The 13,357-nt window shown below is 39.0% G+C and overlaps 1 protein-coding gene across 1 annotated transcript in view; it reads right to left on the bottom strand.

Moving 5' to 3' along the window:
- ARHGAP15 (Rho GTPase activating protein 15) overlaps window positions 1-13,357 on the bottom strand; it is a 320,784-nt gene that overhangs the window by 269,186 nt on the left and 38,241 nt on the right. Inside the window, exons 3-5 of the mRNA XM_053982387.1 lie at window positions 4,821-4,895; window positions 1,606-1,667; window positions 278-365 (exon numbers count right to left, since the gene is read on the bottom strand). Of these exons, the coding sequence (XP_053838362.1) occupies window positions 278-365; window positions 1,606-1,667; window positions 4,821-4,895 (225 nt within the window). The remainder of the gene's footprint in view (window positions 1-277; window positions 366-1,605; window positions 1,668-4,820; window positions 4,896-13,357) is intronic.

The following is a 13,357-nucleotide window of genomic DNA, read 5'->3' as shown; positions in this document are numbered from 1 at the left end:
TAAAGTGTTACCTTCACATTACTGGGTAGTCACTCACCATTTGTCTCACTTTGCAATTACTCTCGAAATGCACCTCTTAATAAAGGACATGCTGTGTCCTATTTCTTCACATACACTACATCTGATTAAGAGTTTATCAAGGCATTTTTCCTTCAGCTGCTTTCAAACCTTTGAAGTTGCCAGCTCAGTCTAAATTTGTCTTCTGTAAACACCAAACTTTTTATATTGAAATAATAGTTGCCAGGAGACTGAGGCTACTGGATGGTTGATTGCCTACCAGGTTGGCCAGCGCCGGCTGCTTGGATTCTTTGTAGAATTCCATTTTCCGAGCAGTGAGAACAATCCAGGAGGTGGACCAATTTTTCCTTGCAGGAGGTAAAAGATATTTCATTTGTAGACTTGGTTTTTAATTATTAAAACATAATATATATTAATATATATGTCAGAAACAAAAATGGTCTAAAGTCAACATTGTCAACAATCTTCCATCAACACTGATGGAGCTGCACCGCCCTAATTATAACCAAAATATGACCTATCAAAGCTTGAAGGGCTTCTTTCTCCTCATTCACATTTTGAAGCCCATTTGTGTTTCTTTTTTCCCATGGTGTCAAATGAAGACAGTGGGATTATTCACACATGCTCAAAGTTCACAAGTAGAGGACTCCGAAATAGCTGGTACCCTTCTGGTACCTAATACTTAAAATAAAACTGAGAAGGAAAAATGTTGATCTGACTACACAGAGCTCAGTAACAGGTCTATTTTGAAAGGTCCCAAAAGCTGTCTCCTTTCCCTAAATTAAAAGTTTACACGAGTGCAAGGAAGATAAGAACAATATCTGAGCAAGGTTTGAGTAACTATTGAATATCAGGAGTTCATGGTACAGCCCTAGAGAGTTGACAAACTGCTGGGGCTAGGGAGAAGTAAAAATACACATGGACATGTGAAAGAATGACCCCAATAAAGAAAAACATAATATTCAACCCAGAGGAAAATGCTATTACATATGTTACCTATAACAGGTTTCAAACCACTACATAATCATAAATCTGATCTGATCAAAAGCTATTTTTAGATCAACAGCTCAAGTTTAACTTTTGAATTTAGGGGTCATAACATCTGATATTTACAGGAAAGCTCATAAACCCACTATTGATCTGCTTCACCTGGTGAATATGAGTTGTCTAGTGTAAGCACCACTTCAGATCTTCATTATTTTTCTCTATTTTTAATTTTCATTTAAAAGAGGTCTTGCAAGTGCACAAAGGTGTAAGTGGTCAAGCATGCTATGTGCAGATTTAAACAAACTTTCCTACGAGTTGGATAGGCTGGATTCCTTGGATTACCAAGGAATTACCAAGGAATACATCTTAAATCCAGTGACAATTAGGGATAGAATGGGGCATCCACAGCTTCTCTGGGCAACCTGTGCCAGGGCCTCACCTCCCTTACAGGCAAGAATTTCTTCCTAATATCCCATCTGACCCTGCTCTACGTCAGTCTGAAGCCATTCCCCCTTTTTCTGTCATTCCAGGCCCTTGTCCAACGTCCCTCTCCAGCCCTCTTGGATCCCCTTTAGGCTGTGTCACATTCTCATGTTGTACCTTAATTTCTTGCCACCATCTGCTATTTTTGCTTTTAGAAGATATCCTTCCTTCTCCACTACCTGCAAGAAAGAAAAAGAAACGGTCATAACCACATTATTTATTCAGCTGAATACAACCACTTAATACATGCATCAAGATTCTCCAGTGTGGAGCATCTTTCCACTAATTCTCAGTTTAATCACCTCTTCTTTCTGATATGTTCCATTCTTTTGAATATTTGCAAACAATATTCAAACAACACTTAAAGTCAACTTCTACACAAAATTAAGCACAATAAAAACCCAATGAAGTTTTATTTTACTTTATTTTATTCTATTTATTTAGAATAAATTTATGTAAATGCAGGCAAAGTTACTAGCTATGAGTAAAAGAGAATTTGAAATACATTTCAGGTAAACAATGCTAAAATATCAGTTTATATATTAAGTTTCATTACTGGCTGTGAGGCACACAGCACCCTGAGGACTCTGTATGGAGATGTGACACTTGACTGTCGGGTCCCAACACCGTGCTTGATTTTTGGTGTATTAGAAGCAAGACCTAGGCTTGCTCTTTTGGTTTTTTTTTTTTAATTTCAATTTGTGCTTCTACACCTCTCTGAACACCTTCCTTGAGCCAGACCCCCTGGCAGACCCTTGGCTCTCTGATCAGCTGAAATATCCCATTATACAGCTGGGATAGGTGTTATTCTTGTCTATATAAATTTACATTAAAAAGCTAAAAACTGAACAAAGCAAGATGGCTGTTTTTCACCCAAACCCAAAGATCTTCCATCTCATCAGGTCTCATCAACTAAGGATGTCTAAACTGAGTCAGTAATGGGAAAAAGAAACAAAATTGTGATTAAGAGGGAGTCTGGTTTTGCTTTCAAACATTACTGAGCCAGTACCCGACTTGGATATTAGAAACTCCACATGGTCTTTGTAGTAAATTGCATCACAAGGCAATTTCATAACAATGTCAATAGAATTTTGCTGTCTGCAAAGCCATTAAATAGCAATAAAACATGCTTTAACAGGCATATAAGGATTTTTAAATCAAACATGTCTGTTATTTTGACTGCACAAAATAGCATTATTTTAACAGCATGGTATGTTTCACAATTTCCTCAGATTTTGGCTGTGGTTGATATACAACATGTAGTGACATATATACTGTGTACACATCAGTTTGTACCTATGGAAGGACCTGTAGGCCCATGGACAGTGATTTAAGTGACATTCTCAAACGGGTACAGGAGGATCAGCATGTGCTTCATCTGTAATTTGTACTTATCTCATGTAAATTCCTGTCATGCATATCATTACCACAGAAAACCCAGAGAGAAATTGGGCAGGGATTATTGTGCAGAGTTATGTCACTATTTATCTAGTGATGGATGGGTGAACTAGCAGAGCTAAAATAAGGTTTAATCCCCATCTCCACCTACTTCTCCATTTTTCTTCCCCCCTTACTTTATGTTTTCAATATTTTTCTTCCCCTTCTAAGCCTTCTTTTTTGTGGAATAAAACTTCTGGTGGTTAGCCAGGGCCAGAAATGCCAAACATCGTATGAGAAAAGTTATTCTTTTTAATATTTCTATCCATCTGGAAACAGAAACTGGGAGGAGCATTGGCTCTTGATTCAAACTGTTAATTGCTTCTCTGAATCGGACCCCAAATCTCATGTTTTCAAATTTTACCAACCACTTTCCCAAACTGCTATCTTAACCAATCCAGGTCTAAAGGAAAATATTATTTTTCAACATCAGATCTGAATCACCTTTGTTGTCAGTTTTGGGAAGCTAAGAAGTGGATGTGCTTCCAGATGAAAATGTTACTGCTCAGTCATATTTTTCTTATAATTGTCTTCAGCCAGGATATCAAATCCACTAACAAATATTGGGTATATAAAATATCCTGACTCAAATTACATAGCTCAAATCCACCATTTGCTATAAATTAAATGGCTCAAAACTGAACAGTAAAAAACTACAAGAGCTGCAGTTAATATGAGCCCTCTCAGTGCTAAGAAAACTCCTTTCACATACATTGCTTTAATTGAATTAGTACAGGTGCTGTACTTAAAATTAGCATGGCCTCCTCTAATTGATAACGTGCACAGCTTTCTCTGTAATTAATATAAAGGGCATGCATGGAATTATGGAAAAACTACCACAAAGTCAAATAAAAATATATCTAGGATGACCCCAATATTTTTATAATTTTTGTTCGGAGTGCTGCATTCCCCTTGTTTAACATCTGTTAATATCCCCTTTTCTGTGCTACTTTTCTTCCAAGAAAACACTTCTAGGACAGCTCAGGATCATCTTGCAATACTCCTGCAAATGGATGATATTGGACTGAAAAGAATTCCAAATATATCCTAATGATACATTCTGTTTCTGTCTCAATAAATATCATCATCTGTTGTTAAGCTGCTGCCCTTCCTGCACCTTTTCAACATGTGGAAGGTTGATAATATGACCCAAAATGCCCTGAAAAATTAGCATAGAAATAGGAAAATGGAATTATTTTGTGGAGTTTGTGTTGACTTGTTTTTAAATTGTTTTTAGAAGAATGTACAGATGAGAGTACAGAGTGTAAATATTTGAGTTTCTAAACAAGAATTAAAAAAGACTGTCATTGTCGTGAGCTAATATTGTTAGAAACTATAAGGAAACGTAATTATCATTGTATCACATACAGGTTTTATAATTTTCTTAAGCAGAATTCAAACTTTGTGAATGTATCTAATCCGAAAAAGTTTGTGTAAGTAACAGTACTGCTGATACCAAACTTTCTTTAATGTATCTGTATTTGCATATCCATTTTATTTTAGCAGAAAAACATGTTTCTCATTCCCCCTTCTAATGTCAAGAATTTACTGGTTTTAATTGCATTATAATATTTCTTATACAAATGAATACTAATATTAAAAACACCGTAATAAGGGCAAAGAGAGGACAAAGACTTCACCACATTCCTTTGTACTGAATATTTACATAGATGAAACCTCAGTCAAGTACAACAGAATTAACAGCAAAGTCAAGCCATATAAATGACTTTGTACCTTCTAAAATGATACTTTTTATTGATTAATCACATCCCTTAACATCTTGAGGCATCCAAACCCTCATATATTCATTCTTTAGTAAAGCAAGTGCAACATTTATGTTATCAACCCTTTAAATAACCAGAGTGATTTATCAGCTCTATAGAGCAGTTTCTTACCGTGGGGTCCTGGGTACTGATGATGTCTGCAAAAGTCAAGTTGTGTTGGGAAAGATTTCTTCTGTGACGATTTATCTGAAAAAGAAGAAGAAATATTTGCATTCAGACAGGATTCAAACACATGCAGGTAAAGATGGACCACAGGGCACACACAGCAGGTTGGAGGTTTGGGGCTTCTTTCTGGTGTTCCTCTGAGCCCTGGGTATTTAAAATGTACAGTTGATATACTCTGGTATAAAACTCTGGTATAATTGTGTTTCTGTGTGATGTCACATTGGCAAATTTATCTAAAAAATAATCAACTGATAATAATAACCTAAATTACAGTGGTTTTATTTTTTCCCCATTAGGAATCTCAAAAATGGTTTAATTGCTTAGGTGCTCTTAAACTCATTTCAGAGAAATAGGAAAGCTGCTGATTATAACTTCAAGGCCACAAAAAGCAAGTCAGTGAAGAAACCAGAAAACAATTGGGCACAAGCACACAAGGATCCAGCAAGTTTAAACTGCTTTAAAGGCTGTTTCTAAAGTCTCCATCTCTGAAAGGTTACAGCAATACTGGACTCTGACTCTACAATTGCTCCCAAATACTGAGTCCTTGATTTCCTCCAATTCTCCCTTTTCTTTGAGGAAGACACAGTTGATTAACTGTGACTTAATTCTGAAAAATTACTGCTTTATACCAGAAACTATTAAAACAAAATAAAAGTTACTTCACAAATCAAGCATGTGGCGGAGCTTAATAGCATTTTATTTCCTTGAAAATCTGCAAAAAAAAAAAAACAGATCACTCAAAAGTGTGTGCAAGTGTGTGTGCATATATATACACATAAAACTTTTATTGTTTAAATTCAGTATCAATCAAAAAATATATAATTATGAGCTGAGGTCCTGTAAAATTCAGTGATAATTTCCTCTTTTAGCTCAAGTCACAAAGCAAACAACAAAATATAGTCTCAACTAGTTTCCACTGTATTCATCATAATGCATTCTCTTTTCCCCTATTAAAAGAGAGTTAACCAAAAGTCATAATGTATTCTGTTTATATTCAAGTGTCTGAATATAGAAAATGTTCTTAATTAATCCAGAGGGCCACGCTCAAAAAACAGTTAAACATATTATGATCCCATATTTTTTCTCCACACATTGCTTTCATGTTTATTTGTAAGCACTAAGGTTTTTAAGCCTTGAAATCTATATCCTAGATATTGCTCTACTCTCCTAGTCAGAGCTAATGAGCTTAATGAATTACCAGTTCTAAATTTAATACAAACATTTCAAAGAAAGAGATAAAACATTCTTCACAATTCAAAAGTTTCTCTGACCTATTTATGAAGAATATCACTTAACAATTTCATTAAGGGTGAGTAACAGCTGGTGACATGGCTGTGTCCTAAAGTGTTTTTCTCTCTTAATATTCTGCATCTTAAGCAATCGAGCTTTCATAAGAAATACTTTAGTTAGTGGCAGTCCCTCCTTTGGGGAGAAAAAAAATGTCAGACCACATTTTCTGTATTTTGCAATCTTGTTTTCAGGAGTGTCATGTTCCTGTTTTATTAGCATGTAGGGTAAACAAGAATGATTTGCTGATGCTATTGAGAGAACTTCTAAGATTACAGTCCTTCTATTTAGATTTTGGATGGAGCTTAATATTAATGCAGGCAGAGACATGTATATAAATTCAAAATAAATTAATTCCATTTATCTTTTTCTTTATCTTTTCTGTTAGACAACTCTGAAGGTTCTGTAGTGCCCGAGACATATAGCTAAACTATTCAGGTCTAGATCACAGGAACTGTTTCTTACCCAGATCCCCCACATCCTAATTATTCCTTAACATACGACAGAGCGCATTGCCCGGCGATGGCTTCTCAAATATATTCTTCACTCATCCAAATTAAATAACAAGGCACACCACCACTCCACAGTGCCTGTTTTAACATTCAGCCGCTCTCTCCAGGAGCCCCACGTGGCTGTTGGGGGCCCTGTGTGCAACTTTGTGAAGTGTGGAGCACCGAGCTGAGCTCTCGGCCGCTCTCTGGTTCAGCGATCAGAGCATTTCCAAAAGAAATGCTCACGTTTGATATTTGCTAAAAAAGAATTTATCCGGAGCCCTAAATCCATCCACAGCAGAATGAAGAAATGAGTAGAAAGTCCTCTTTTTGTAGGCCTAGCAAATTGTTGGGGTAGTGTAATTAAAGGACACTATTCAGGATTTCCAGGAAATATGAAACAACTAAGGAAAATAAAATTCCAGGTGTGGATGGTACTATGTCCTTTAAGAAACCTCTTTGTGTATGCAAAGAAGAAATGTTAGGGAAAACTGCATGAAGGCAAAGGAAAGAATAAACCTCTTACACAATTATTTGATACTTTTGCTAAAAAGGTGGTTCTTTTTTGGTAGCCCACTAGTATCTCATGCAAAGTCCTGAAGCTCCAAAGTCTGAACCTAGTTAGAGATCTACAACCAAAATCCACAATTATGTAAGCCAAGATCCAGTTTTTCTGGAAAAAAAACCCAAATATTTGGCTCACTAGTGGAATTAATGTAACTTCAATAAAGTTCTTATTGATTTCTACCAGCCTTCTGGTTTAGAAATAGAACTTCAGAGAAAATTAATCTAAACAACTTGAAAAAAAGAAACAGTATCATCGGAGGAAATATACTCTTTTAGACTGAGTTGATAAAATTCCAGCAGGGCTGACAGAAATTTGGTCTTTAAATATATTTTACAAATATCAGTGAATGGGTTAGTTACATCACTTCCCTTAAGATAAATCTGGTTGATTTATCTCAGCAGAACCTGGATGACAGCAGCCAAGATGGCCATGTTTCAATTTACTCACAATTTTCAATGAAGTACCAAAATATTCAGAGGGAGGTGTAGGCTCTGTTATTTTCATTCTTTCATTCAGTTTTTAATAGATAGGCCAAAAAGGAGAGAGGTTGAGGTGGCTTTTTTTCCCCTCCATAGCTCTATTTGATTAGCCTAATAAACTCAAGAAAAACCTAAATAATATCTGTCACAAGTCCTCTACCTCACCTCCCAGGGTACAATGAAAGGCAGAGATTTACAGGAGAAGTTCGTGAGATCCCTTTTTGGGAAAGGCAGCTTATCAGCAGTTTTCTGATTTGATGAACATTCTTCAGTCAGCAACAATGTCACCTGCAGCACTAAAAATCCACTCTGCGAGCGCTTGCAACTCTGTGGGCAAGTCTGGTTTTGTTAAATTCAGCCTGAGCTGCCCCCCCTTTCCCTTAGCTAAAGGGGATCCATCTCCTACCAGAGTTATTTCAGCATCTAAGCACTAATCCGTCATCATCCTTCCCACAAAGGCAAAGCCTCCATTCCGTGTGCCTGGTACCCCGGTGTGAAGGGACAACCATCTGACAGCTGCTGTTTGCACAGGGAGGTAAAACACAGGAACCTGATGTTTCATTTAATTTCTCTCTGTGTTCCCGTTTGTTCTTTAAATTCTCCCTCTTTCTGTGAGGATTCATCATGGCTAAGTCAGCACTACTCTCTTCACACAGTGTGGCATTGATTTAAAAAGAAACTTGGAGGATCCATTTGTTTTTTATTTCCCATTACAGGCATATTTCTAACCTAATTCATCTCGTCAACGAGAAGCAGCAGACTTCTTTTTGATTTCAACCAAACCTAACAAAAGCAACCAGCATTACTCAAAATGCTGCTCCAGTGCAAAGTACAGACAATTAATTATTTCCTGAAATGTCATTCTGAATTTAGTTGTATCCCTAAGTAATTAAGATAATTGTATGACCTTTCTAGGTGGCTTTCAAGATTGTCAAGTAAGTTATTCACCACAGACTATTTATCCACAAACACCACCTACAAGTAGCTTGGGAAAACCATGGTTTTCTCAAACAAGCAGCACCTGGTCCAACAGAGCTCTGCTTTGGATGGGAAACTCTAAACTGGCATCTACCTGCTGTTTTCTCCATCATTCACAGTATTGCTCTGCCAAGGAGAAGGTTCTCATGGAGGGCTTGATAGATTTCTACCAAAACCCTTTCATGTTGTTCATGGTTTGACCTTTCTTTCCAGGGCTCTAGTTATTGTTTTGTTTCATCCTGCCGACACTGCAACCATGTACGTGGAGATTCCTTTATAAATAACCAAAAAAGAGAGAAATCCCCTACTGTCGAGCCCTACTGCTGCCTGATGCTCTGTTCTGGACCCAATCCAGCAAAGCACTCTGTAGTGGCCTTAAGTGTTTTTCTGGATCAGGGCCAGAACACTCCATTCTTTACAGGATCGAACTTACTGGTGGCAGCTTGAGAGTTTTGCAATAAAAGTACAAACTAGTCACATAAACTTTCGTGGAAACCATTCCTTCAACAGAGAAGGAGGGGTGACACCTGATTTAGTGATGTCTGTGGTCATTTCGTTCCCAGTCACTCCCAAACTGCAGTGACAGCTCATAATCGCTTAGATAAAGAAACTTAACAGAAATCTATTGTAGCATTTCTTAATAGCCACATCCCTTGAAAGACACCTATGCAATGGCAAGGAGAATCCTGTAACATTTCACTCACTGCCATGCTCAAAAGTGACTTGTTTTCAAGATCCAATCTTGGGCAGTATGGCAAGCCCATCGTTATCTACAGAAATTATTTGGAAACAGCTGAGTTATGATATGATTTCATGTCAGCTGTGAAAGGCACTGAGAAAATCCCACAGGCCTCCCCACTCAGAGATGCCCCTTTGTCGTTTTCAAGGGCATTTCATGACATGAAAATTGTGAGAGCCTTCCAAGTGACAGAGGGCAGGGTTAGATTATGGGTCAGAAAGAAATCCTTCCCTTACCCAAGGGTGGTGTGGCCCTGGCACAGGATGCCCACAGAAGCTGTGGCTGCCCCATCTCTGGAAGTGTCCAAGGCCAGGTTGGACAGGGCTTGGAGCATCCTGGGATACTGGAAGGTCTCCCAGCCCATGGCAGGTGGTGGCACTGGATGGCATATAAGGTACCTTCCAAGCCACACACTATTCTATGACTCTATTCATTTCTATTCATTTCATTTCAGCAGATAAGGAATTTTTATCCATTATCAAGAGATGGAGGATGTCAAGAAACAGCGTGAACTCTCCCATTCCTCCCCCACACTGCTGCAGATGCTCCCAGCACATTTGAGCTGTGCCATCTCCCAGCACAAGACCCCTTCCAGCCCTGGGGAAAGCTCCATGTCCCAGTGGGCTCCCTGCCCACAGCCACTGGCACTCCTGCCTTGCTCCTAACACCATCCTCCTGAGGATTACGTAAGAACCACATGGTTTATGTTTTCTTTTTTCCCCTTCCTTGTCTCTAAGAGGTTTCTTCAGGAAAAAAAGGCAATGAGACTAAAGGTAGTATAATATGATATTAGGTCTCCATGCCTTTTTTCCAAGGCTTGCAGGAGAAAGAGACACAAAATGCAGTTTCAGTCCTGCCCCCACCAGCCCAGATCTGCTCCTCACCCTCCATCCCCAGGCTCCTGAAAACTCATTACCACGCAGGTGACCGAACGCTTTGCTCAGGAATAGGAACTTGCATGGATGGAGCTTTTGTGTGCTGGCTACAGACCAGATAATCTTTCCATGCATCATTTAATAAGAAAACCACTTCACAGTCCTCACAGGCCTGTATTACATATGACATACTCTCAGCAGAATCTGCAGCCTGAAATCGGCGGGGGGAAGAGAAAAAGCAGCAAGCAGGACTGTGCTGCCTTCACCCTGCGCGCCTCCCTTTGAGCACACTGCTCTCTACACTCAGCTCACTTCTCCAGAGCCTCTGAAAATAATGATAATGGGTTTGCTTCCCTTGACCTCTTGCTCCCTTATAAATCAGAATCCTATAGACCTTTCCCACAGTGTGAGGGTCCTCCTTTGTATCCGAGCCTGTGAAGGTGGGTATTTTTTATCAAGGCAATATAACCACGTGGGCGTGCTGCTCCCTGGCTTCAGGACTTGCTGTAGACGAGCACCACGGTGCCTCTGCTGGGGGAGTATCTCCATTTATCTTCATTCACGAAAGAAGAGCAAAATAATTACTCAGATCCTAGTTTAAATTTCAGCTCAGTGTTAAGATGAGCTCATTCTCTCTGATCAGAGAATCATTAATCAGAAGTATGATTACAAAGCAGAGCTTGTTTGAAATTATGTTGCCTTCTTTCCCCAAATTATTGGAGGGTTGTTCTAAATTTGGGGTATCCAGTTTGGGCTAATATTTTAAGTCCAAGAATTAGCCTTCCCTGGTTCTTTTCTCCATTAATGGCTTGCTGTTTCCCAGGAGCAGATTTTTCCCTAGAGTGGGAGCCCTTTTGTTCCTCTCTAGTCACTCAAATGGCCTTTGAAATTTGTCCAATTGATCCTTGCTTTGAGGGAGTCCCAGCTGATGTAGTTGGCTTCATTTTTAGCATTTTCAGGAGTAGGAGAAGTGCCAAAAGCCTATGTAGAAGAAGAGACAGCTACAAAAGGTTCTTACCACCCATATGCGTTCAAGAAATCCTAGGGCTGCTCTAAATTTGACTGTGGGTCACTCGGATCCGTGTACCTGGGGATCCAACCATCACAAAGGAACCAACAGCTGTGCTGCCTCTAATCCGCAGGATTTCCAACTGGAAATCAAACTGGAACCCGGTCTCTAAGCTTCAATATGCTTTAATTGCATTAAATCCAATCCTCATCGATTCCAGGAAAGAACATTAAAAGTGGGACTTCTGATACATTTCTATTTGCCTTTTCTGTTCCAGCCTGTAATATGCAACAAAATGCAGCAAGGTACACACTGTGACAGCATTCATCCAGCCATACATAAAAAAGTATATTAAGAAATCTAATGTATTGATAAGTTTCCTATTCTGATTTTTCTATTCATCACACAGTAATTACTTTTGGTTCACTGTGATATCTTAATATATTTATCTAAACTATTGCAGGTGATTTGGTAAAATTACAGATGAGTAGTGCAGCAATAGTAGAGAAAATATGGAGGAAAAACAGCAGGAAAAAAAATGCAATGACTATCAGAGCTTCACTGTTCTTTGCCTCTGACATCTAAGTCTGCAAAACTGCTCTTTGATGTTATGGCTACAAAAGGTAAAAATCAAAGTTAATACAGACATAGAGTAATGATAGATTATCTTTTCATGTCCCCTCTGGATCTTAGAAAAATAAAGACAATAAATGTGAGAACTCAGCTGTGACAGCAAACTGTGTCAGCAACTCTGACCTGAAATTGCACCCCAGAACTGTAGTCTCAGGGTAAAAGGAAAGCAAAAAAATATAATTAAAACTTACTAAGTAAATGTGCAAAAACATCTACAAGAACTGCCTTTACAAAATCACATCCAGCACATACACTACAATCAAAATGCACTCAAAAGCTCTCTCCTGAAAGGACTGTCTTACAAAAAAGCATAATTAACATTGATGTCACACTCCTGCAAGTCATCCATTGCTGTTTGCCATATAAATACCCTTACAGAAAATAATATTAATATTCCTAGACAAATGCTCAGTCCCCTCCAGTGGACCCCACATTAGCACATGGCTTTATCCTGCCTACCTAATTCCTTCTCTCGGATTTAAACAAGCCAAAAACTCACCTTATGCTACTGCAGAAGCAATTTTTATTTTTGAAGGTTAATCCAACTCAGCAGGATTTAGGGATGGCACTTTTGCTTGGTCGTAGGCATGTTGGCTCAGGCCAGACAGCTGTTTGGACATTCTCCACTGGGAATCTTGCCCTCAACACCCACAGTTGATGCACATACATGGTCTACTGGCTGCCTACTTCCATGCCCATCTGTTCAGATGGCATGGTGCCCACTCACAAGTTCGCTGGATCCTTGCCCTTAGTGTGTAGATGCCAGGCAATGATGGGCTTAGATGGGCAGCCTGCAAAATACTGAAAGTGATCATTTTTTTTCCTGTAGGAAGTCCTTCCTCTGCAATAGCACTGAAGCATGGGCACCACATGCTACCCTACACTTAATAACACCTGTGGACATATATGTGCCAGGAATGGAAAGGGAGGGGGGGAACGTGCATGGGGGGGGGAAAGGCAAAGTGGAATGATACAAAAAATTTGCAAGGATTCCTGTGTAAGAATATACTCTCCATTGCCCATGGCAGTGGAGGGACACCCAGGGTAAGTGGGAACAAGGTGGCTCAAGCATCAGAGCAGCACAGCCGTGGCCACGCTGGCCAGAGCACAGCCTGGTTTAGCCCGATTCCCACTTCTCATACCCAACTTCTCTACAACTACTTTGGGTACTGCACACCTCTCGCTATGCACTCAAAGTGTATAAAAATCAAAACCAAATCGTACCAAAATCAGTGTGATCTAAACCCAGACCTGTCTAAACTTCAACACACATTCTGCATACACCACACAGCACAAAATATTCCATGGGAAGCCGTGGCACCAGAAAAGGTAGCCAGGAAATAAGTCATTTTAACAAAGGTTCATTTTAACTTGTGTCATTATTGTCCTTTGAAACACTAACTGAGAAAACTGAACTTAGTAAC

The sequence above is a fragment of the Vidua macroura genome, chromosome 7 (genome assembly GCF_024509145.1).
Source record: "Vidua macroura isolate BioBank_ID:100142 chromosome 7, ASM2450914v1, whole genome shotgun sequence".
Taxonomy (NCBI): Eukaryota; Metazoa; Chordata; class Aves; order Passeriformes; family Viduidae; genus Vidua; species Vidua macroura.
The sequence above is the reverse complement of the archived record's forward strand: the minus strand, read 5'-3'. Positions and strand labels throughout refer to the sequence as shown.